Source organism: Halichoerus grypus, chromosome 2 (assembly GCF_964656455.1).
Source record: "Halichoerus grypus chromosome 2, mHalGry1.hap1.1, whole genome shotgun sequence".
Classification (NCBI taxonomy): domain Eukaryota; kingdom Metazoa; phylum Chordata; class Mammalia; order Carnivora; family Phocidae; genus Halichoerus; species Halichoerus grypus.
Genome location: NC_135713.1, coordinates 167,048,666 through 167,074,307, shown reverse-complemented (window position 1 = coordinate 167,074,307; position 25,642 = coordinate 167,048,666). Strand labels below are relative to the sequence as shown.

At 54.0% G+C, this 25,642-nt stretch overlaps 1 protein-coding gene and 1 long non-coding RNA gene across 6 annotated transcripts in view; one reads left to right on the top strand and one right to left on the bottom strand.

Moving 5' to 3' along the window:
- Window positions 1-8,108, bottom strand: part of SEZ6 (seizure related 6 homolog) — a 43,278-nt gene extending 35,170 nt beyond the window's left edge. For 4 of the 5 annotated variants that reach the window (XM_036122114.2, XM_036122115.2, XM_036122116.2 and 1 more), the window contains exon 1: window positions 7,918-8,108. In XM_036122114.2, the coding sequence (XP_035978007.1) occupies window positions 7,918-7,972 (55 nt within the window). In that variant the 5' untranslated portion in view covers window positions 7,973-8,108. Of the gene's footprint in view, window positions 1-6,794; window positions 6,814-7,917 lie in introns of those variants that run through there. The other variant, XM_036122119.2, reaches the window with a different exon arrangement.
- LOC118554505 (uncharacterized) lies at window positions 6,871-25,529 on the top strand. Its single transcript, XR_004926505.2, has 3 exons — window positions 6,871-7,084; window positions 24,668-24,810; window positions 25,037-25,529. It is a non-coding gene; the product is annotated as an uncharacterized LOC118554505 (long non-coding RNA).
- Window positions 25,530-25,642: the final 113 nt, after the last annotated feature.

Sequence of the window (25,642 nt, the reverse complement as noted above, 5' to 3'; positions counted from 1 at the left end):
TCTTCCTTAGGGGATGCCCCCTCCTCCCTGAGGCACAAGTTGGCTCTTCACAGTGCCTGATAACCCCCCTCCCAGGCTCTGGGACTCCCTAGGCACCTGCTGGATTGATGGGACCCAGGCCAGACACTCAGCAGGTGGCTGCTTGGGGGACAAAGGAGCTGGTGCTCAGCTGCTGGGCTGGGAGGGAGGGAGGGAGAAGCTATGGGGGATGGGGTGGAGGGATCTGGTCTAGGAGTGGGGAGAGGCAGGGTCTGCTTCTGTGCCTTTAATAAGGAGCAAGCATGCAAAGGGGGGTAAAACAGCATGCAAATGAGCATCTGTGTGGAGGGGGTGCTTAGTGGTTCAGGCACTTTTCATAGGGGCTCTCCAGTTCTGTCCTTCCAGCCCAATGACCAGCTGGAAGGAGGGTCCTGAGGGTAGAGAGAGGAGCCCGTGGGGAGGGAAGGATGGGGAGACCAAAGAAGATGCTGAGGTTGATGCCAGGGTGTCAGGATTCTGGCTGGGACCCTGGAGACTGCAGGAGCTGGGGGAGGGGAGGGGGGCCTTGGGGGGAGGGAAGAGACCCCCTGCTTGCATTCTGCAGCATGGACACGACTTGTTGCCAGGAGGGGCCCTGCAACGGCTGTGTTTGGGGGTTGGGGGACACCAAGTCCCAGCAAAGATGGGAAGAGTTGTGATGGAGGGCACCATGATGGCCTGGCCCAGGGGTCCCAGAGACTTAATGGACCTTCAAAGACCCAAAAGGTGAGCCCTCTAGCCTCAGACAAGAAACTGACCCAAAGCAGTCCCTGGCTAGGAATCTCCTGTGCTTTTGAAGGCAAGTGGTTGGATCACGTAGGTGCTGTTTGACATCTCATTTGTATCTCATTTAATTAAAATCAGAGGGTCTAGGTCTAACTGGGAAGGGAGTCACAGCTGATCTTATTAAGAAGGCAGCTCCCCCTCCAAACTGGGTCCCTTCAGGGTGATAATTATGTTGTATTCCTACCAATCAAAGCACCTGATAGGGGTTGAATAGAGGTTCTTGAATGGAGAATAGATGGGTGGAAGAAGGATTGTCAGGCTGAGTTCCTAATGGGAGGTATTTAGCTTTTAGAGGATAGAGAGCCCTCTGGTTTGGATGATCAGGAAAAGAGAGGGTGGGAGAACTGAAGTAGGCAGAGGGACACAGGATGGCATTCCAGGAATGGAAAAATGGCTGAGCAAAAAGGTAGAGGTTGGCCCAAATAAGGCATGCGTGGGGTCTGGGGTTCACCCTAGCATCTTCACCCAGTCTCTCCATTGCCCCCCTTCCCATGACCAATCAGTTTCTTCTCATCTCCTGGCAGAGTCCCTTGTCACTCACTGCTGGGCTCAGCCAGGACCTCCCCCGCCCCCCCTTCCCGCCAGCCTGCCTGCCAGCAAGGCTGCGGACTCTGCAGCTGGAGACCCGGGTTGTTGTTGGAGAAGCGGCAGGTTTGTTTGCTCCAGAGCCCGCCGAGAAATCTCAACAATCAATGGCCAACAACACTGCTGGCGGCTGCGGCATCGATCTCCCCTCTCCAGGCTGGCAGCTGGGTGGCAGGTAGGCAGGTGGAGGGAAGCTGGGGCAGGCTTGGCACCTGGCCCTGTCTAGGAGCTGAGCTGAGCTTCGGGCAAGTTTGGGCTTTCCTGCCTGGCGGGGGGTGGGGGGGGGCTGAAGGGGTAGGCTGGGGTAGCCCAGAGGCCAAGACAGGATTGACTGGTCTTCTCATTCACCGAGGCCCCCAAGACCAAGATTCACTTGACTCCCAGCCTTGTGCTCTGTCCTGGTCTCCAAGTGTCAGAAAGAATGTTTTATTTGTTGCCACTAAGAACTGAGCAAGGTAAAATGTCCCTAATCTACAGCAGCAAGGACTGAGGGCGGACATCAGAAAGCTAAGCCATTGTTATCAGAAATGTGCAAGAAGAAAGTTGGGCACCATTTACGGGTCTATGTGACAACATGGGCTTGAACTTGGCCTATAAAATGCAGGTAGTAACTTCTGTCTAGAGATGGTGTGAGGACTAAATGAGCTAAGGTATGGAAAGCGCTTAGTACAGTGCCTGGGACATAGTTGGTACCTAATAAATGTTCGCTAGTATTGTTGTTGTTGTTATTATGGTGATGGTGATGAGTGATAGTCGCCTGGGTTCCCATTGGCTTGTACTAAAGCTTTGCCTCTGGCTGGGGGAGTGGACACAGTGCTGTCTGCAGCCAGGTTTTGCAAAATAGGCGGGCACTTTGGAGTAGCCTGGCTATTTATTGGCTGTGAAGCCCAGGGTCAGTGACTTAATCCCTCTGAAACTCAGTTTTCCCATCTGTAACGAGGGGATAACTAGTCTCTCTCTTTCTCTCTCTCTTTTTTTTTAAGAGATTTTATTTATTTATTTGACAGAGAGAGACACAGTGAGAGAAGGAACACAAGCAGGAGGAGTGGGAGAGGGAGAAGCAGGCTTCCCGCCGAGCAGGGAGCCCGATGTGGGGATGGATCCCAAGACCCCGGGATCATGACCTGAGCCGAAGGCAGACGCTTAACAGACTGAGCCACCCAGGCGCCCCTAGTCTCTTGTATTAAATAAAAAAAGCATGTGAAAACCTTGGCCTGAGGGTTCTGGACCAGGCCTCACACTTCAGTACATGTCTGTGGAATGAATGAGTGAATTGTGAATACAGGTACTCCAGGGACTGTTCTTTCAGGAGATGTGAAAGCTTTGTGGACATGAATTATTGTGATCTTGGATGACTCCCAGGCCCCCACTTTCCCATTCAAGGGCATGCTAGGCTCAGAGCTGCTCCTGAGGTTTCATGTTGGTTCCTCCGAACTTTGTGAGGATGTCTGAAGCTGAGATAGATGAGGGGGCTATGGTGAGAAGCCAGATGACATGGGGTTGCCCCTCCCTTACATCAGTCCTTAATTTCATACAGGGCACCTCTCTCAGCTGGCAGAGGTGGTAGGCAGGTGGTGTGGGAGGGAGGCAAGAAGACTGGGCTCCGGGCTTACCTCCACCACTGTCTACCTGTGCAACTCTCGTGAAGTTATTCAACGTGTATTTAATGCCTGTCATGTGCTAGGCTCTGTGCCACTGGGGACACCAGCGGTGTTAAGGGGTGGCAGGAGACAGGCTTTAGCTTTCTCAGAATGGCCATCAGCATCCTACCCTCAAGCCACCTCAGGCTGACGACGTGACAGCATAATTTGTGGAACGAAAAAACTAAGTCAAGGCTATAATTTACAGTGGAGATAATTGGCCAACTCTTAGGAAAAGGAAAAAATCCTAACATACAATCTATGTAAAAATAGTGTGCTTGCTACGCAAACTCAGCCTCAAGGCACAGGCTCAGCTGCCATGCACCGACCTCTCCTTTCTGACCCTGAACTTCTTCCAAATAGGAATTCTGGAACTGCCCCAAGAGAGAGGGGCTGAGCAAAACAGACTTGGTTGGCTCCTTTCTGAGTTCGGTCTTGCTCCTTGGAGAGAAGTGTCAAGCAGCCAGGCACTTGTGACCAACAAGACGGGTACCTTGATGAGAGAAAGCAGGGGATGGTGGGAGGCCGAGAGTCCCCTGACCCAGGCTGGAGGTCAGGTGAGGCTTCCCCTGAAGAACCATGGCTGAAGAATTGCAGGAAGTGCCAACCAAAGCAAGACCCAAAGCATGAGATGGAGTGAGACTGGCCCAGGAGGGGAAAAGAATTTCAGACAGAAGGAACGGTAAGAGCCCAGAAGCTATTGAGAACATGGATGGTTTGGTAGATTGATTGGCCTGGCTAGGTGAGTGGGCTTCCTGGACCTGGTGCTTCCTGCTGGAATTAGTCTGGAAGGGGCCTTGAAGACCCCGTGGTGCCTTTCTCTCACCTCCCAGCTGCTGACCATGGCTAGCAGCATTGTCTCCCCCACTCCCCAGACTCTTACATTTAGATCTTGGCTCTTTCTCCCTCAGAGCAGGCCAGGAAGCTGGGGACCCAGAAATCTGCATGACTTGACAAGCCCTTGGAGGTCCTGATGTGCTCCCAGGCTTGGCAACCATCAGCTTGGTGCAACTTTACATTGAATGCTTCAGAAAGTGGAGACTCCAAGAGGGCAGAGGCATGCCTTAGGCCACCTAGGGGGCCTGGGCTCTTAACCATCAGGGCTGAGAGTTTCCTTCAGTAAAGTAACCCCTACACATAGGCCTTTTTTCACATCTTTCTTGTTTGGGGGGTGGGGTACCCAGCTCTGACACTTCTGCCCAGGTGGGGGCGCAACATCCCTGAGCGGAGACCAGCCAGCACACCCACATGTGGCCCTGAATGGCTAGGAGGGATGGGGACAAGGAGGGTGGGGGCAGGCTGGACGGCTTGGACACCTACGTCTGGGTGGAGGGAGGGGCTAAGGAAGCCGACATTCAGAATTCCTCCCACCATTCAGGCAGCCAATGTGGGAGGGGCACGAAAGCTCTAATTAAGCCCAGTTTCTAATTAAGCCCAGCCCCTGTGTCGCCTCACTCCCCATTATTGTCCCCAAGGCATTTTAAGCTGCCACCCTGCTGAGGAGGCTGGGATGGGCGCCAAGCCCTGCCAAGCCTGATGAGCTTAGACCCATGAGGGCCAAGAAGCCAACCCAGACTTCCCTTCCAGTTCATGGCAGGCTCTGGGTCCTCTAGTCTCCTCAGAAGCCTAGGGGAGCCTCTTGTCTACCATGTCTACCTCTGGGGCTCTGAGTGAAATCTAGACTGCCTCCCATGGGGCCTTAGCCCCAGCAGCCACTTTTTGACCCCAAAGTGCCAGACTTCGGGGCAGAGAGCAGGACCTGGCTTGGGCATCGCCGCAGCCCCCAGACCCTGAAACGTACTGTTAGAATCCCACACCTCCCATAAGTCTGCAGGAAGCAGCAATTACCATTTTAGGTTAAGGCAGCATGGTTTGTTAACGCTTTCTGCACTGGGACTCCTGGAGGCCAAGTCCTCCTCCTTCTCTCCTTCCTCCTCCCAGCCTTGCCTCCCAGACACCATCCCCTAGTTCTTGGCAGGGTGAGCAGCCCCTGCTTGTGGTCCCCTCCCTCCCTCTTCCCGCCACACACTCTTATCAGTGTTTGGAGACTGGAAGCATTGGGTCCGAGGTCACCTGGCCAGGGAGGTTGCCTCTGCCCCGGGAGACCCAAGCCCACCTCAGTCTGTACCACTTCCACCTTCACAGTCTCCCCAGGCCACATTCACACACGCAGAGTTTAATTAACTTTATTGATATTCAGAAATTAGGAGAATGACTAAAGGTAATTGCTCATTAAAAATCATTAAACTGACACAGCAGGCCGCAGCACATGCCAGCCCTCCCGACCCGCTTTCCTGCCGCACTGTGGTAGGATTGCTGGGGCACCAGCCTCCGGTCGGGAGGATCACGGTGGCCCACAGCGCCCCTCAAGCCAGAGACCGATCTTCAGCACCCTCCCCCACCCTGCAACTGCGGGGCGGGGGGCCGGATAGGGGTTGAGCCAGGCCCAAGGTGATTTCACCCTTCCCCCCACTTTCAAGACCTCCGACATCTGGGGCCCTTCAGCCACTTCTGGGCCGCTGCTCCCAGGGGCATCTCATGGCCTGCCCAGAGCTGTGTCCCTCAGCCTATGTGTGAGCAAAGCTGGGGGTGAGGGCAGTCTCAAGGCCACAAGGCCTTGTGGTGTACCACCTGGGCTTCAAAGTCACAGCCCCAGGCCTTTACTGCTCGAGGCCTGCCTTCTCATGGCTGGAGCCCCCAGGAGCCCTAAGATGGCCAAATGCACTGCCTCTCGATGAAATAACTCAGTACCCCGACCACTAGGACCTCGAATCTCCACTGAGATGAGGGGCATGCCAGGGCTTGCCCTGGTTCAGGTCCTCTTTACTCATGCCTGGCACTGCAGGGCTGCTTCCTCTTCTCCCTTGGGGAGTGAAAATAAAGGTCTTGCCCAGCAGGTGAACTCCTACCCCATATACCCCTTGGGCAGGTGGCCCCATGGGCATTGGGTAGGTCCAGGTGGGTCAGGGAGGGACCCTGGCTGGGGGCACATGGACTCTTGGCCACAGAGTGGACAGATTCCTCCCAACACTTGCACCCACAGCCCCAGTGGGGATCCCCCAACTCTCAGCCACACCAGCCATCCTGGAGACCCGCAGACTCACTCCAGCCCTGCAGGGAGCTCTCCAACAGAGGCTGCGCGCACGCTGGTGGCCTTACCCACTCCTCACACCGGCTCACTGCTGAGCCCTCACCCAACATCCAGGCCTCCTGACGTGCAGACATGCTTGGACCTGTTATTCCAGACACACTGGGCCCTGATTCACACATTCACACTCAGACCCACACACGAGGCTTCAGACACAGGCACTGAGCCCCAGGGGAGGTGTCCAGAGCAAGACGTGGCCAGACCCCAAGACAGGTCCCGGACTCCCAGGGACATCCTCGGATGGCTGGGCCAGGATGCAGGCTTCTCCCCTCCTCTCCCAGCCCGCAGCAGGGTGGGGTTTTGTGGACTCCTTGCCCCCCCACCCCCACCAACGTGAACATTAGGTTCTGAGTACTGGGCACCAAGGGAGGACTAGGCATCAAGGGAGGACCAGGCGTGGGCAGCCAGGGGGCGGGGCGAGGACACTGGGCCGCGTGCGACGGGAGCCAGAGGCTCAGAGAGCAGCTTCCGCGTCCCTGGGGACGCAGAGCGCAGAAAACTGCCGTCCAGGGGCCCAGCCTGGGCCCGGCCCCGCTCCCCTGACCTCCGACGTGGCCTGAAAAGATCGAACGAGGAGGTTAGAAACTCCCACCTTCTCCCCATCAGAAGCTACGAACCATATACTTTGAGGGACGGTGGGTCCCAATTCCAAGCAAGGTCCCGGCGAACCCACCAGCCGACCGGCTGCAGTGGAAGAAAGATCTGGGCGTCCGTAGCTTTGATGAATGCTTGTTTGAGCCTGGGCGGCAGGTCCCGTGGAGACTTGGAAACCTTCCTTCCCCGAGGCACAGAGCCCTCATCCTCTCCCCAGCACTCCCTTGCTGCTCACTTCATGGCCAAGCTTTCCTCGACCCCGGACCAATGAAGTTGGAGACCGGACTGTGAGCGGAGGACCAGGGGCAGCAGGGTGGGGTGCCGGTCCTCCTGCGATGAGTCTGCGGCCGTGGGGTGGGCGGGGGGCTGAGCAGGACGGCAGGCCCGGAGGGAGGAAGAGCTCTGGGAGCGTGCAAGGGGAAGAGTGCGAGGAAAGGACTTTGGGGAGGAAGGTGGTGCAGAGTCCCTACCCCAGGACCTCAGCCGCTGCGGCCCATCAGAGCGAGTAGCTGAATATGGGGCCCCGGGTCTCCCGAGTTTCTCCCTGGAATTGTACTCTAGGTTCCGACTCCGGCGTGGCAGCGCGAAGCGGAGGGAGGTGAACGACGTCCCAACCCCGGGTCGGGCCGCATCTGGCTCCGTCCCTCCGCAGTGAGGACGCGAGGGGCCCCGGTACCGGCAGCAAAGTCGAGCGAAGTTTGGCGGGCAGTAGGGGAGGCGGGACCGCCGGCGGCCAGCAGGACCATCCGGACTCACCGCCCCTTGCCCTCTCCCCCTTCTTGCACGCGCCCGGGCGCTGCTAGACGCCTGGAGTGTGGCGAGGTAGCGCGCGGGTGAGCGCGTGAGTGTGTGCGGGGAGGGGGTGGCGTGATGAATTGCAGCAGAGAAATCCCATTAGATCCGGGGAGATGATTAAAGGCGAGGTCTTGGCCGGGCGCGAATGGCGGGAGCCGCGGCAGCTTCCCGCCGGTTGGAGCCCGCGCCCCGCCCGGCTCGGCCGGCGCGGGGGCCAGCGCAGCCGGCGGAGCGCGGTGCTTGCGCTGGGCAGCCAGATGCAAGGAGCTGGGCGGCGGTACGGTCCTCTCTTCCCACCCCCGGGACCCCGCCCCCGCCCCCGTCCTGCCGCCGGACGCCGGGGTCCCTTACCGTGAGCCAGGAGCGCCAGCAGTGAGGGCAGGAGCAGCAGGGCTACCGAGCGCATGGTGCCGGTTGCGGCCGCGCCCCGGGTCGGAGCTACGGCGGGGAAGCGGGGGGCTCGGCGGGGCGTAGGCGCGGGGGCCAGAGCGGGGTCCTGCCGGGTAGAGGGAGCGGGGCCGCCGCCGCCGCCGCTGCCAGCGCCTGACAGAATCAGCACCACGGCCAGCGCCTGGCGTCGGCGCCGGGGAGCGCCGCGCGGGGCTGGGGGCGGGGGCGCGGGAGGAGCGGTTTACCGTAAAGTCTCAACCAAAGGCGCAGAAGACCCAGAGGCGGGAGCACAGGCTCCCGCGCCGCCGCCAGCTCTGGGGAAGAACTGCCCTGCTAATGTGGGCACAAGGCCCCCTCCCTTCCGCGCTGCCCACGCCCAGCCAAGCCTGCCACCCTCTCCCCTATTAGCAGCCTGCCAAGGAGGTGGGGTCCTCACCTGATTCTCCATGAGAGAGCAACCCCCTCCCCACCTCACTCCACCCCATCCTGGTACCTGAGGGCACAAAGAGTGACCTGGGAAGACATTCTTGAGTGAGGCAGCTGGCGAGGCCGGCGTGCCCTTGTGGCAGCTCCGTCTTGGGCTGATAATGAAGATGGCTTTTGAGCGTACAAAGGACAATAAATTATTACTTTGCGCTCAATAAATGCCGGGGCTCCAGGCAGCTGCATCAGCAGCAAACTGTGCTCACAGAAAAGCTTAATTATCCTGATATTATAGTTAAAAGCCAGTGGTACTCGCGTCCTGGGAAGACATTCTTCGCAGGAGACAACTTAGGCCAACCTGTGGGCAGCTGAAGGTAGTATCCTGGGTCCCCATGCAGCCCAGGATCTCCAGGACGCCCAGTTTTGGCAACACACCTTCCCCCCACCCCCCCAGGACCATAGAAACCAAAGTGACAGCCAGTGAGAGCAGACCCTTCATGCCTATCCCTACCCACTTTCCTGGAACTGGTGGAGAAGATGGGACAAGCATGGAGGGTGGAAGCATTTCCCTAAGGCTATTTTAGATGGAGACTTGAAGGAGGCTCAGGGGAGTAGCCAGGGAGGCTGTACCATTCAAGGACATGGAAAAATAAACTTCCATGGCTCTGCTTGGGCTCAGGAGCTCCAGTGAGTCATAGGGCAGCAGAAAGGGCAGTCATAGCTCTGTCATCCCTGAGGCTGATGTTTAGACCTAGGGGTTTCTAGCTCCATAGATAGGCTCACTTGAAGAGCCTCAATGGATACAATGGGACATGACCATGTGACTGATGATATTCCCTGTAGAGGAAGAGGAGGGCTGAACGCCCTGTGGCCCCCAGGGAGAAGGACAGCTTTTTGATTAGTGCTTTTCACATGAACTTGGCTCTCCTCCACAGCTTTCAGACCCTAGTCTTTGTCCAGTGCCCTTCCTGACTTCATCCTGGAAGCAGGCGGCAAGACTTCTACTCTTAAGTCTCATTCCTCAGAGAGTCTTTTGATCCTTACTACCTCCACAGATCCTTACTACCTTCCAGCTCAGCTCATCAGATTCTCTCCAGATCCTCTTCCTGTGGGCTCTGGGGAGTCTCCTTGAATGGAACCACAACCATAAACAATGCCAGGCAGCAGGTAGGTGGCTTGTGGAATTATCTGAGGGAGAGGATTGCTGGACAGTCTTTTCAAGAAGCTGAGAAAAAAGAGGACAGTAGCAGAAGATTGGCAGAAGGGGGGGAGTTGACAAAAGGATCAGAGGTGAAGAGAGGAAGCCAGGAAAGGTGCAGAGGAGAGAAAAAGAGTTGTCAGCACAGGAGGGAGGTAGAAGGTTCTGTGGCTGAGGGAAGTTTGGGGAAATGCTGGCAAGTGGCATGAGAGTCCTCCTTTCCTCTTTAAAGGTATTCCTGACCTCCTCCTTGATTCCTGGCCCCTCTGGACTTAGTAGCTTGGGAAAACGAGGGTGAATCATGACCCAGGGATGAGCCTTGTATGACAGGATGATTCATGGGGCTTTGGAGGCTGTTGGCAGGCTTGTCTCCCGGCAGCTGGACTGGGCAGTACTCACAAGAAGGAGCCACCCAGGAACTTGCCATTTCTCCTTCCCTATTGCCTGAACTAAGGTAGGCATTCAGGAGGGGGTCCAATGGAGACTACAAGTCCCAGAATGCAGTTGAGCTCAGAGGATGGGTGTTGTACTGCATTATGGGAAGAATAATGCTCTCAGGTTGTCTCTCCCTCCTAAAGATGGCCAGCGTGGCCTCTGTGCAATGGGTTCCCAGTTAGGTTGAGGCGGAGACTGGCCCAGACTGGGAAGCAGTAGAGTTTTTGTCAAGCGTCCTCTCTATGTCCTCCAAGAGACCCATTCTGCCCAGAGCTCAGCATCACCCACAAATTGAGGACAATAAGATGCCCTGGGCGGGGGGGTATTCAGCTGTACTTAAGTCAAATACACATTTGGAAGTGGCAGCCTGGAGACTTGCAAGGCTCCCTTCACTTGTCCCATTTCTCCCATTCTCTCCTCCGCCTGACTCTTCACATCCAGATAACCCTTGTCTATGTCATTGCTTAATTGTCTGTCTTCCCCATTCGTTGTCAACTCTGCTAAGGCACAGAACATATCTGTCTCCTTCATCCCCAGCCTAGCTCAGTGCCTGGCACCTAGTAGGTGCCTCATAAATGTTTCTGAATAAATGATGTGGCAGTAGTGGGAGAAGCATGGTGAGGGAGGAGTGTCTAAAGCCCAAGACTGCCAAACGAGTGCTGTGGAGATAATGGAGAAGGGAACGATTGCTCCTTGTGGTAGTGTGGGGGGAGGGGGGGGAGCTCACTGAAAGCTTAAATAAGTCTTAAATAAGTTTTAGGTTCCAGTCAGTGGAGAGGAAGAGGGAGGACATCCAAAGTTGAGGGAGTGGCGTGTGCAAAGACAAAGCGGTGGAAAATTCAAGCTCGTTTGGGGTCAGGGAGAAGGCTGGCTCTGGTGGAGTGGCAGGTCCTTGCAGAGACATAAGAGGAAGGGGGGTAGGCTTGTGGCCAGACGTTGTGGTCATCTGAGCTGCAGCACATCCTTGGTGGCTATCCTGAAGGATTTATCCCATCACAAAGATATCTGCACCCAAACAAGTGAATCTGGAATTATTAAGGTGGGTTTTCAAGCACCACAGCAAGTGGTAGTAACTGAGAAGGGTTCAGGGCTGACTCCAAAGGTTGGAGGGTGGAGGTCTGAGTTATAATGGCTGCGTTAGGGCTGAGGGCCAGAGAGAGGGAAGTGGGGCTCTCGGGTCCCAAGGACCCTTGCAGCCTCTGCCCAGACAGCGCCAGACAAGCAGCCCATGTCCCTGGAGAAGCTACTTCCAAACAGCCATCAATTTGCAGGATCACAGGCACACTGGTGACTTATTTTGAAGTCTCTGCCTTCAAATGGATGACACTTGCTTTCTGAGTGAGAGGAGAAGAAAATTAGTCTCCTCCAAGATAGCTCTCAAACCAGAGCTACATCTTCTGTGGAGCCAGGGGGGCTTGGGGGCTTTAGGGGAGCAGGGGCGAGAGACTGCCGCCTGACTCCAGAGATTCCCAGGGGCACGGAGCTGCCTGCTCACCTCCACCCACTCCTCAGAGGGGGCTCCCAGACCTGGCAACATCTTGCACATTCTGGGATACTATGCTCCAGGCAGACTTCCTGGAGTACCCAAAGTCAACCCTTTGAGTTTAGGGGTAGGAGGAGGGCCCCACCCTGGTAAATGGGGAGTCCTGGCGCCTGGGCATGTGCTCCTGCTCGGGGAGCAGGACCACACCAGCTGTAGCAAGGGCCCAGGACGGATGGAGAAAGCAGCATAAAGTGGTTTGTTGTGAGCTGCTTTCCGTCTCTAAACCAAGGCCTCCAGCCTGCCCATCACCCCCAGCCAAGGCCTTTGATCCTCCACAGCTCCATAAATGTTTAATGTCGCTGGCTGGGCAGAAATGAGGCAGGTGCTGGGACAGAGAGACTGGGAATAGGACTTAAAATCCACAATGTTGGCTGGATTCTTTTCACACAGGAGCCCTGGGATGGGTGGGAGGAAGCCTTCCCCCTCCATGTGACGGAAGTCCCAGGGTTCAAGTTTGTGGCGCTAATAAAGCAAACTCTTTGAAAACCCACCAAGGAGCTGAAAATAAAATGAATAATCAATTGCAACAGCCCAATCCCGAGTCTGATTGAAGGAGAAAGATGGAAAGTTAAATGACAATCAAATGCAAATACAGCCCCACAAACACCACAGCAATTACCAGGCACGGGAGCCACATGATGCTTGCAGGCAGCCTGGGCCTGTGCGGAGGTGACCGGCGTGGGGCCGTTTTAATGGACAATTAAATAGATGCAAAAAAACCCCTGCATCTATTTTGCATATACTGCTAATGAGTGGGGATTCAGAATCCTGGCATCCAGAGGGAGGCTAGGCCAACTTCTATAGCTGCCTCTGCACCATTTCAGAATCGAAGAGGCCCCAAGTGCTTGGAAGGTGAGACCAGGGGAGGCGCATGAATCAGAGGACCTTGAGAGGGTCACTCCAGTCTCACTGGAATCTTCACACCAGCTGGTGCTGAAGGGATGGGGTTTGGAGTTGAAGGGAGCTTGTGGGCTCCTCCAGGAAAGGCCTTAAGGTGTTGGCCTTCCAACAGCCCAAAGGCCCGGGGAGAGCAGCCTTCTCCTCTAGATTTGCATAATGTTTTGCATCTCATTTGAATGCTATTAATTTGGTGTCAGGCTAGGTTGGCACAGTGTAGAAAAGAGAACAGCTGGCCTTCTCCCTCCCCTCTGTACCCTGAGGCTCACCCTGAGCATAGCCCTCCCTAACTTGGGGAGAATGAGGCCTCTCCTTCCACCACCACACCCCAACGTTCCCTGGCACTTGGAGAGTCCCCTGGTGAAGCCAGTTCCCAAAGGCCAAGGTTGCCTGGGCTGTGTGGCCACCTGCAGAGTTATACTGAAGGAAAAAGAAAGAGTCCCTTGAGGTCACTCTCACCAGACCCACAGATACCATGGAGGATGTTGGCAGCTTTCTCCCCAAGCAATCAAGGTGGCTTGGCTTGGAAAGGGTCCAAAGATAATAACCAGGAGAGGGAGGGAACAAAGACAGGTGATAATCCCAGAGAAATATAGAGGGCTCTAGAAATAAAATTCCCTGAACTCAATATTTCTAGTGCTTGAACTTACCTAAAATACATCTGTCCAGAGGCACTGGGTTCACGGTGGTGTGGCCTCTGGGGCTGGGGCCCTGGTACCAGGATGATGGCCATGTGATGAGGGAGTGGGTCACCAGGTAGGGTGAGCCCCTGAGAAAGGAGGAGAAAGCTGTGTGTGTAGCCTGAGGCTGCCCCTGGTAGCTGGGCCTCAGGAAGCTACAGTCAGCTGGGGGGTGGGTGTGGGAAGAGCAAAGCCTCCCGGGCTTCGCCAAAGGCGTCTTAGTTCTTTCCTATGTGGAACCAGTTAAGATGCCCAACTGACTTCTTGCCTGGGTGGTCTGTCCTGGAATCTTGGTCAATATATGTGGGAGTATTTATGTATAGGACAAGCAAGGAGGAGGTGCCACTGACCAAAAGGTGGTCTCCTTTTGTCAGGGAGAGCCCCTCGAACTGACAGAATCCTGGGCCAACTCCCCCCACTTCTGAGAACTAGGGCAGGATGAGGGTGGAGGGGGGAGCGTGAACAAATATCCCAGCCAGATTGACCTCACACCCCTGTCCTAAACAGTACTCACTCTGGGTCAAGCCATAGCTGGGGGCACGCTCCATACCCTTTTTGTGACTGAAGCAAGATTGGGGGGTTGCTTTGAAGAACGTGAGAGGACAACTGAGTTTTCCCCTTTGACCACACCCAGGCATGAAGTTTTGGCATTACATAAGGATGGGCTCATAGCTGGCTCATCTTTTATGGAAAGGTTTTAAGTATTGCCTTTTTGAAAAGATTGCCATACAGGGGCGCCTGGCTGGCTCAGTCAGTGGAGCGTGCGACTCTTGATCTCGGGGCTGTAAGTTCAAGCCCCACATTGGGTGTGGAGATTACTTAAGAATGAAATCTTCAGGGGCACCTGGGTGGTTCAGTTAGTTAAGCGTCTGCCTTCAGTTCGGGTCATGGTCCCAGGGTCCTGGGATCGAGCCCCGTGTCTGGCTCCCTGCTCAGTGGGAAACCTGCTTCTCCCTCTCCCTCTGTCCCCTGGCTCCTGCTCTATCTCAAATAAATAAATAAAATCTTAAAAAGAAAAAAGAATAAAATCTTTAAAAATAAATAAATTAAAATTAAAAAAAAATAAAAAGATGGCCACATGCCTTTAAAGCAGATTCACAAAAATTTAGTAAATTCTCGTTTTTTTTTGGAAGTTCGCCCCTGAATCCAATGGGCTGTTACTATCCTCTAAAAATAAGAATACTAGCACCACTTATTATTTGCTGTTACTGGACATTGGGCTGAGGGATTTAGCTACATCCTCACAACAATCCTCTGAGGTAGGTACTATCATTGTCCCTATTGTACAGATGAGGACCCCGCGGCCCTGGGCGGCTGAGTGATTTGTAGGCAGTTCATGGTGAAACCAAGATGTATTAACAAGGCAGAGCAGAACGGCATAGGTGCCGGAGGGCCTTGGCAGGGGCAGGTGTGGGAGGGACCGCAGGCTCCCCGAACCTCTGGCCTGTGTCCTGGGTTCACCTGCAAGGGGCCTATGTCTACATTCTGTCCCCTGGTGCAGTCCATGGAGGGCAGGCTGCTTGGAACAGGCGAGGGCAGGACTGGTCACTTATTAACTTATTCATTAGACAAATATTTATTAAGTATCTGCTGTTCTAAGTGCTGGGGGTACAGAGGTGAGTGAAAACAGCATTGTCGGGGCGCCTGGGTGGCTCAGTCGTTAAGCGTCTGCCTTCAGTTCGGGTCATGGTCCCAGGGTCCTGGAATCAAGCCCTGCATCAGGCTCCCTGCTCAGCGGGAAGCCTGCTTCTCCCTCTCCCTCTCCCCCTGCTTGTGTTCCCTCTCTCACTGTGTCTCTCTCTGTCAAATAAATAAATAAAATCTTAAAACAAAACAAAACAAAAACCAGCATTGCCTCGCTGGCTCAGAGCTCACAGTCTAGAATGGGAGACCTTACCCAGAACCACCTAACTAAATACAAACTGTAACCTATCAGGTGCTCGGGAGAGGTTCACAGGGCTGTGGAGACCTACACTGGGGGTTTGACCCCGTCAGGGAAGGCGACCTTGAGGAGGTGATGATTGAGTAGAAAGCCACAGGAGGAGTAAGTGTTAACTTGGTTGAAGAGGGAAAGGAAGTGCATTCCATGCAGAGGGAACAGCATGTGCAAAGTCCTGAAGTCAGCAGGACTAAGAGATGGTTAATGTGGCTGGATCACAGAAAAGAAGGATGTGGTGGGATGCAGCTAGAGAGGTAGGCAGGTGTGGAGCTCCAAAGCTTAGTGGGGCTGTGGATGATCTAGGCTCCTCACCTGCCTGTGTGTCCATCCATTCATCTGTCCATGAGCTCCCTCATCCTACCCAACTACCTACCCAGTTCGTTCATCACCTTCTCACTCATTTGTTTACTGAATGAGGGAACATCTTTTTTGCTGGGACCTGAGGGGAATATGGAGAGGCAGAGTGCTCTTAAGGAGCTCCCAGACCAGGGAGGGGAGATAGAGCCTCAACTCACTGTGATGTGGCACGTCTATCTCTACAAGATGCTTAAATAATAAAAGCCCTAGAGGTTGTCTCCCATGGTTCGAGCTTCCTAAGGTGAAGCAACATCTCCCCTCCATGGGGATCTTCCAGCCACATGGTTTCTCCTGACATCCAATCTCATTCCTTTGTGCTGCAAAGGTAGCCCACTTACCACCCCAGGGTGGGGAATGTTTCTGATGTTTGTTTTCACTGACCCTTCTTGTGGGTCTCAGAGGTCTCTTAGTCTCAGGAGAACACAGGGAAACATGGCCAGGTCTCCCTCAGATATCAGAATCCAGCTCCAGACACTTCCTTTTCTGGGCATGAAAATAGGACAGAAACCCTGGATATCCCTCAATTCTAGCTGTGCATTTCTACCCTCCACTCCTCCTTGAACTACTTGTCCTCTGCTTGTGACATCACAATGGTCTCTATGGCAACTGATTGTGAGGTCACCAATCCTTAAAGCAACAGAATCTGTGGGTCTAGACAATGGCCTAGAGGAGAGAGGGTGAATGCAAAATGTGGGTCCGAGAGGGAAACCATCTCCTGGGAAAGGGCCACCCAAGACCTATGGGAGGGAGGAGGGTTCCACTTCGAGCCCCTTTGCAGAGAGAGGGGTAAAAAGAGTTTCTTGGTCTTGTCCCTCACTGGAAAGCTTCTACACTGACACTGAGCCCCTCCAAAATTGCCCACGAAGGGAGAACTTATAATCTGGCTCAGACGGGCTGCAGAAATTGATGGGGCTGCTGAGCAGCATCCTGGGATCATTGACTTGGCCCCATGTACCACTGGGAAGCGGAGGTGGGAGTGTGGTTCTAGTCTCAGCCCCACTGACTCAGAGGGTCCGGCCAAGACCTGACATATGTTTGAGCCTTGATTTCCCCCTCAGGGAAGGAGTGAAGGTGCTAAGGAGCCTTGTTTCCTGACGTAGAGGATGAGCAAAAGATTGGCTTAAGGCTGTTGGGCCTGCCCTCTGTCTTCTGTGAGTGGGGGGAAGTTGCTGTGAGGGGAAAGGGTGGAGGTGGGCACATGCTGGGTGTTTTTGGATAGGCTGGGACGGCTGCTGGTTTCTCTAAAGCCATGTTAGTTGTTTGCAAGAGCAGGACCCACTGGAGAGAGAGACCGCTCATCAAGGGGCTGAGGGGCATCAGTGCCTAGGCTTGGAAGTCAGGTCTGGGTTCAAGTTATCCCAACCTCATGCTTGTCTTGGGCAAGTTTCTGGGCCTCTCTGGGCCTCCACTTCCTTACTTAGAAAGGGAAAACAGGGGCTCCCGGGTGGCTCAGTCAGTTAAGCATCTGCCTTCGGTTCAGGTCATGATCCCAGGGTCCTGGGATCAAGCCCCGCATTGGGCTCCCTGCTCAGCGGGGAGCCTGCTTCTCCCTCTCCCTCTGCTGCTCCCCCTGCTTGTGCTGTCTTGCTCTCTCTGTCAAATAAATAAATAAAATGTTAAAAAAAAAAAAAAAGAAAGGGAAAACAGTGCCACTTGCCTTTCAGAAAGGTATTTGGTGAGATAACCTGTAGGAAGGCCTGGCACAGAGTAGGGACTTCAATAAATGCTTGTTACATTCACTTTTCTATCCCCTTAGCTCTTAGCCTAGGGCTGTGCATATTATATATGCTTCGTTAATGCTTGTGGCCGTCAGCACAGCATGAAGAAGAGAGGACAGTGCTTAGAGCAGGGGAAGTCAGCGGGCCTGGGTTCAAATCTTGGTCCTTATAGCCCGGCGCACATTAAGTGTGCGGTGGATGGGGCAGTTGTCCTCAGTCTCGAGGGGGGTTGTTTCGGCACCTGCCCCACAGTTTCCGTTCACCATCAGCTTCAAGAAAATTAGAATTAATCCGTGGCGTGTCCGGAACTGGAGAGTGAGTGAGCCTTGAGACCGGGGCATAAGAACGGCAGCCTCCCCAGGAAGGGGTCAACCCTCGCCAGATCCCTTCAGTGTGGGTACGCAGCTCATGCCAGTCATGGGTGCTGGGGCGCCGGCGGGCTTGGTGCTCCTTGAAGTCAGGGCCGAGTAGTGTCTCACTCATCGGTGACGCCCAGGCCAGCGCCTGGCACGTGGCAGAGGCTCAGTAGCCGGTTAAGGTCCATGGAATTAGGCGGTGTCTTCATGGTCACGTGCTGGCGAACGTGTTGCATGCACACCCCGTGCCAGGCTCTGTTCTAAGCTCTTTGCTTGTTGTCGAGCCCCACAGCAGCCTATGAGATAGATGATATTACCCGTCTTTAAAATGAGGAAAGAGAGAGAGCCGAGGAACACAGCCCAAGGTCACACAGCCGGTAAGCAATGATGGGCCTGGGATTTGAACTCAGGCTCGCTAGCTCTAGAACCTACGCTCTCCACCCCCGTGGTCTCCCCAGCCTCAGGGGCCCTGTCCATCCATTTTGCCATACTCGCCGCCCTGAATTCCCTCCCCCGCCTCTCCCTCCCACTCCTGTCTTCTTCCAGCTGAGCCTGGATCCAGTGCAGCCCCAGTGAAGAATGCAAATTCTCCCCCCACCGGCCTCAGCCATCTGCACCCCCCTCTGCTGAAATAAAGCTGTGATGGCCGCTGCCACCTCCCAGCCGAAGCCACCGCCGACTCCCTTGCTTATTTCAAGTCCTCCTAAAGCTTGTTGAGTTCTTAACTTATTAAAGATAAGCACATGGAAATAGGGAGCAAATCTCTTTATTTATGACATAATCTCCAGCCCAGAAAAGCGGCAGGAACAGTGTTGCCTATATTAGGGAACCAATAGGAAAAAAAATCAATTAGATCCGCCAGAGTGTTTCGCTATTAACTTTCTTCTGATGTTTCTCTTAAGGCTGGCCATGGGGGTCCCTGCTAGCCACAAGCTGCAAGAGAGAGGAGAGCTTTGCAGGGACAGAGCAAGGAATGTTGCAAGGGAGGCAGCCGACCAGGCTCCCAGGCAGGCCTGGGAGTCTCTCCATCCAGGGTCTCCTTCACGCCCTCCAAAGCTCAGCCAGAAGTCCTGATGTTGGTTCAGCCTCCACGCTCCTTGCTGCATGTCAGCTGGTGTCGTCAGGGACAGCTTGTTATTCTTTGCTTCTTGCAGACCTGAACCCCAAGCTTGATCACATTTCTGCCAGATCCTTAGAGGGAAGGATCCTCTTCTTCCTGGAAGAACGTTATTCTGGAGGGGCTCTTGTTGACTGATCTTTCGTGGACCTGTCTGCTGCTGGGTGACACAGCCTGGGACCTGCAGCCACCCGGTGAGGTCCTCATTGCTCCTCCACCGGCCTCCAGGCACAACTTCCAAGCTGTCTCCCACCCCTAGGGCCCTCCCTTGTTCCTGAGAGCCTACAGCAAGGGGAATGTCCTGGTTCCCATAGTAACCCAGGCTTCATCTCCTCCAACGCAGGGGATCATGGCTCGTTCACCAGTGTTTCCTGGGGGTGCTCAATAAATATTCGTCGAATCAATAATTATGATAATAATAACTCCATTGATTGAATGCTTACTCTGTGCCAAAGCTGAGAAAGGCAGATGTTTTTTACCTAGGGTAGGATGCTTCTGCTTCTCCCTGAACCAGAAGAGGCTTCCAGTGTTTTGCTTTGTCTTATTTTTCAGCCAGAAGCAGAGGTGGCGGCAGTTATGAGAAGTATCATAATCCCCACCTTACAGAGGAAACAGACGCAGGGAGAAATAGTTTGTCCCGGCTAACGAGTGAATGGTATGCTCTCTCCAAACACTTTTAGTCATTAGGAAGTCCTCCTTGAGGTCTAACCTAAACTTTTTTTTTTTTTTTTTTTTTAAGATTTTATTTATTTGACAGACAGAGACATAGCGAGACAGGGAACACAAGCAGGGGGAGTGGGAGAGGGAGAAGCAGGCTTCCCGCCGAGCAGGGAGCCCCATGCGGGGCTCGATCCCAGGACCCTGGGACCATGACCTGAGCCGAAGGCAGACACTTAACGACTGGGCCACCCAGGCGCCCCTAACCTAAACCTTTCTTGTTGCAACAGCACCAGTCCCTTCTCTGTCCTGTGCAAACTTCCCCCAGTTGAGGAGCGTCTGCCCGCTCTTTGCATGGGTTGGCCTGCAATGAATATTAAACACGAAACCTCACAGAGGCCAGCCCTGTAGGGCAGGCAATGAACCAACCCTCCTCATGCCTGTTCATTATTATAATTAATATTGAGCCGGGCTTGGTGGCAACCTCGCCCTCACCAGGTATTTGGGCTATTTTAGAAGCTTATTCAGATCAATGACAGACAGCTCCAAACAGATAAACTCCCTGCCATCCAGACGAATCAATTGTAACAGTGCCGTCACAACAAGCCCAGGAAATCAATCTGATTTCAGGCGACATGGTAACTCAGCACTGGGCAAGCTGGTTTTCATTTCCGTGTGGCTGAGACCCAGCTTCCGCCATGCGCTGGAACACCCCGTGCTTTCCCAGCCCGTGTGGCAGGCTCACAGGTGCCCGGGCAGGCTCTCAGAGGACTCAGGCCAAGGGGGCGGTCACATGGAGGGCAGGATGACTGGGAGGTCCTGTGACCTTGAGGAAGGCTCTTGAACCCCCAGACCCAGGAGGAGCTGACTCAGACCCGCTGTTGGGATCCTTGTTTTGCTGGCTTCAGCTCTGATTTTTTCCGCTGCCCTCTGCAAAAACCAAGCCTGGAGGCCTTTCTGGGCTGCCTCCCAAATCAGGGAGCCGCAGAGGTGGTCTGCCTACCTCAGGCGGCAGGACAACTGCCCTTCTTGGTCTTGGAGGGGGAATCTGTCTAGCAGGGCAGCAAAAAGCTCACCAGAACAGAAACAGCCTTTTATTGGGGGCTTACTTTATGCCCAGGCACTATGCTAAGTATTTTAGATCTCATCTTAACCCTCACAGCAGCCCAAAGAGATAGGGAACCATTCTCCACATTTTGTAGAGGAGGAAACCAAAGCTCAGAGAAGTTAGGCAACTTGTCCTGAGTCACACAGCTGATAGGTGATGGAGCCTGGATTTGAACCCAGATCTGTTAGACTCCCTTCCCTCAGCCTTAGCCACTGACACTGTCTTAAAGTTGACACCAGACATGCCCTCATTCTCCCCCCTCCCTGGATCCTGTCAGGTTAAATGAAGCCATTGCTTCTCCTCCAGGCTGCCAGGGAAGGGAGTCTCTCAGGCATTCCCACAATCAGCAATTTTTCCCTGAACGTTCACCCTGATGTGCTAGGTGCTGAGTTGAGGGTGTTGAGGAGACAGGAGGGTCAGGAGGCCACACTGGCCATCTCCCCACATTTCCCCTGTGGCTCCCACTTCCCTTTCCCTCCCCTAGTCCTGTTACTATATCTAGGCGGTGACGAGCGGGGCCTGGGACAGGCAGCAGGGTGTTCTAAATGGCCAAGGTCAGGGCTTTTCAAATCCATTCTAGCTAAGAAACTCTCGAATCGGGAGATCCCTTATGAGGAGGGCGAGGGTACAAAGAGATGAACGTGGAGCTGGTCAGCTGGCAATAGGGGACTGGGAGCCTTCCTGCTCAGCCCTTCTCTCGCTCCCAGTCCTCTAGCACCAGCCCCACTCCCACCCCCACCCCAGGCCTTCCCGGTGCTTCATTCGAGCCCTGGGCCTGGCTGATTTTCCAGCTCCAACACTTTCAGCCACCAGCTACCTTGAGCCTGTTCTGGATTTAGAGCATGGTAATTTAGGTGCTAAGTGGGCAAAGCTGGCCCTGGCCCCAGCGAGGCCACATATCCATCTCCTTTGGGGGTTAGCACTGGGCCTTGTGGGGAGGCATAGATCTGGGGACCAGATGGCTTGTGATCGTGAAAGGGGTCTTCAGTCTGTCCTGGGGAGCAAAGGGCCTGGGTTGGTCCTTGTGGGAGGTGGATGCCTGTTCATCGAGCTCAGCACCTGATGTCCTCCCTGAGAGAGGCAGGGACGTCTGGATTCTGAAGGCTAGCAATGGAGAGTGACACACGGACCAGACAGCTAGCGAGTGACTGAAGTAGGTTCACACCCAGGCCTATGTGGCTCCAGAAGGCCATGACTGTCTGCATTCTCTCTTCTCCAGACAGTGGCTGTACCCCCCCACACACACACTTTCTGCATAAAACCATCAGCCCTTCCACCCACCAAATACAGAATCTGGAGAGAAACTCCAATTGTAGCAGGAGGGAATGGGATTAGATACTGGCAAGGACTTCCTGACTCATGAGCTCGTGTTCTAGGGCGGCAGGCGGGGTGCTCTCTCCCTAGGGTTTTCAGGTAGGGTCCCAGTTCATCTGTGCCCCTGGGGCTCCCACTTCCGAAAGCTGCCGAGAGTCAAGAATGACCTCTGCTGTGCATGGCTTTGTCTTTTATTTTTTGAATAGGTAATAACTGCTCATGGTTCCAAACATAAGGGGTTGGAAGCCTATTCCGTGAAAAGCCTCCCTCCCACCCCAGTCTCCCAGTTCTCCTTCCCAGAGGCGAGCACATATTATACGTTTCCCGTCTAGACATATACAAGCAAATAGGGACACATATTCTCTTTCTTTCGTCCTATTTTTAATACACAAGATGTAGCAGACCCTGCACACTGTTCTGTGCCTTGCTTTTGTCACCTGACAATATATCTTGGAGATTACTCCGAATCAGTACATAAAGAGCTGCCTTACTCTTAGGTGTCTTTTTATGGTCACAGGCTTCTGGGGAGCTCAGAAGTAATCACATCTGGTTTGATTAGCTTCACATTTCCATTTACGACGTCCCCGCCCAGAGAGGGCAGGAAAGCTCTCCAAGGTCACGCAGCAAGGACTAGGGATGCGCGCCCGGCTTCTCCCCCTCCCCTGTCCCCAGCTCCGTGCCCCGAGCCACCCCGAGGCTGAGCGCGGGCTCCGTGTGTGTGGGCGGGAGGCCAGGGAGCGGGGCGTCTCTAATTGAAATGCTGGCCGCGCGGCTGGTCGGCAATGGGCACCTGGCGGGGCGCGGGGCGGAGCGCGGCCGGGCCGGGGCGCCAGGTGTGGAGCGGACAGCGGCGGCCGCGCGCCACGTGGGAGCAGGCGGGGCCCGCGGATCCCCGGGAACCCCGCGCCGCGTGCCTCCCGGTAATGAGCCCCCGGGGCCGAGGTGCGCTTCCCCCGCTGCTCACACGGCAGCCTCGTGGCACCAAAGGAAACGGGTCCTTTTTTTTCTTCCGTGCCTGACAGCTCATTAGAAGAATTAATTTACTCCAGCGTTTGCAGTTTAAAGGACATTATTTACCGGTTAATTGTTGTTATTACAAAATGTTAAATATCATTATTTATTTCCCAGGCCCTGACAGCCTCTCTGACAGGAATTTATTAGGTGAGACGGTATCACCGGTGGGCGCCCCTGTGCGGGGCAAGGGGAGGCGGCACCTTTGCCCCTGGGCCTGGAGCTCGGCGCGGAGCAGGCACGTGGAAGGGCAGAAAGTAAGGGGCTGCCCTCTGGCCCACCCTGGGACAAGCGGCCGGTGGCTCCTCCTCGCCCCCCATCTCTGCCTGCTGTGTGGGGGCGGTTGGTGGCAGGCGGGGGACAGCACTCAGGTAGAGTAGCAGTTTGGGGGGCAGGATGGCAGTTGCCAGAATGAACCCCGGACTTTGAGTCTTGCCCTTAAAAGGCTACCCCCATTCCCAAACATAGGTATCCAGGCCACTTTCTTGAAATTCGGAGAATTTAAGAGCTGGAAAGGAGGTGAGTGGTCAGCTGGTGTTCCTGTCCCAGGTGCAAAGGGTCTATGGATTTGAGTTTGACCTGGTCACCAGACTTCACCTAAAAATCTAGATTTCTGGCTTGTCTCAAAAAATAAGAAGATCTCGCCACACTTAACCCACAATGACCAGCTGGCAGAGAGGGGCAGCACCATTCAGGGGACTCACCTGCTACCCGACTGCACAGTCTTCCACCCTTTGCTTCCCTCCCCACACTGCGTTCCTGTGTAGGTATCTGAGTCTTCAGCTGCTGATCTGATCTAATGATCGTGTGTAGATGAAGGAGCTGAGTCCGGAGCAGTTAAGTCTCTGGTGGCCAGGAGCCCAGCTCAGCCCACTTTTTACCACACCAGGCCGCCCCTGCAGCTCGCTGCCCCTATGTCCTCTGCGTCTGGTCTGGAGTGAGTCGGGGCAGGGAGCTCAGGGCTTAGGGCAGCCTCTGGGCCAGGAGTGAGACTACTTAGTGAGAATTTATAAGAATCCTGGGCCCCCAAATTGCAGTTATTTGTTTATTCGGGAAATAGTTTCTGAGGACCTACTATGTGACATATGAAACTGATTTGGATACAAATCTTGCCCTCAAGGAATTCGGTCTGGTGAGACTGTGTGTGAAACGGGCATCCAATGACAGTCCCGGGAGATATATGAGTGGAGAGGGGTGGGGGAGCCCAGAGGAGGAAGGGGTGACTGGTAGCCCTGGGGGGGGGGGACCCGGGGAGGAGACTTTCCAGGGGAGGGAATGAATACTTCATGGAGCATGTTCTAGGCTGGGCGTGCTGCCTGTGTCCTCATACACAGACACATGTCATCTCCTATACCTCTCATAACATGGTCGATTAAAAATGTCTGTCATCGGTTGATAAATAGTGGTTATCCCAGGCCTCAGAGAGCCCCCACCCTGCCATCTACATCCTCCCCCACAGTGGATGCCTGGAAGCTGCTCCAGCTTTGGGGACCCTCTGCTCTGACAGGCCAGCCACCTTGCTGTAGGGTCTGTCAACCACCACCCACATGTCACAGCCAGTCTCCGGGGCAAGGCGGATTATCCTTGTGGGGTACCCAAGTTAGGAACCCAAGGCAGGAGCTGGGGGCTGATGAAGCAGACGGGCCCTGGGCAGGAGGGACGGCAGACTCTTGTCTGAGACCCAACACCCAGCCCCGGGAAACATGGATCTTTTGGGGCAGACTTCAAACAATGGCCCTTCAGACAGGTCATGGGCCCCGTCCTTTCCTGCCCAGGCACCTGATGGCAGCAGGTAGCCTCAAGGAAAATTAGGAGAACTAAAAGGAGATGAAAAATACTTCGATAAAGTATGAAAACGAGCTCAACTGATCCATTACTGTTGCTGTGCTGTAAATTATTACAAAGTTATTTCTGGCTGGCAGCCTGGTTTATTTTAGACCCTACCTCATTTCTTCCAGGTTATGGGCCCTAATTCCTTGCCTGGGGAGTCAGAAAGAGACTAGCATTACTGGAGTGGATCCGGAGCAGATTCAGAACTTGTTACTACAGCTTGAAGGCTTTCACAGATTCCCGGGATATCAGGGCATGCTGCCCTTTGAAGGTCTTCTCCACCAGCCCCCTTATTTTATTTTATGGCCATATTAAATTTTAAAAAATTTTATTCATTTTTTGAATAGGTAATCCGTGTCCAAGGTACAAAATTCAAAAGACATAAAAGCGTACCTGGCAAACGGTCTCTTCTCACTCCTCAGAGGCAGCCCCGGTACCAATTCCTTGTGTTTTACTATATTTTAAAATAGCATTGTTTCTCTTTTCTGTCCCTGTAGAAAACACAGTAAATCCTGCAGAAGAAAGTAAAAACCATATACAGTGCCACTCTTTAAGGCTGAATACTGTGGACATTTTGGTGTATGAGCAGCGAGACTTTTCTTTTTGCCTGGATGCATCTCTAGTTACCAACTTGCATAACCTGAATTTATTATTTGTTTATATTAAATGCGGTTCTTTAAAATAACGGTCTGAGAGGATACATGCTAAACTGGTAATAATGAGTACTTTGAGGGGAGGAATGGGACTGGGTTAGGATTAAGGAGGGGGAGAGTGTGCTTTACCTCTATTATTTGACATTTTTTTTAGAATGAAAATATATTTGTATATTATTTCCCCCATATTGCAGAATCTGGTTGTAAATGACTGCATCAGAAGGCAACTATTTAGCCAATCCTTTATGATTGTGGTGTTAAGATGTTTGCAGGATCAGGGGCACCTCGGTGGCTCAGTTGGTTGGGCGTCTGCCTTCAGCTGGGGTCATGATCTCAGGGTGCTGGGATCGAGCCCCACGTCCGTCGGGCTCCCTCTCCCTCTGTCCCTCCCCCTGCTTGTGCTCTCTCTCTCTCTCAAATAAATAAATAAAATCTTCTAAAAAAAAAAAA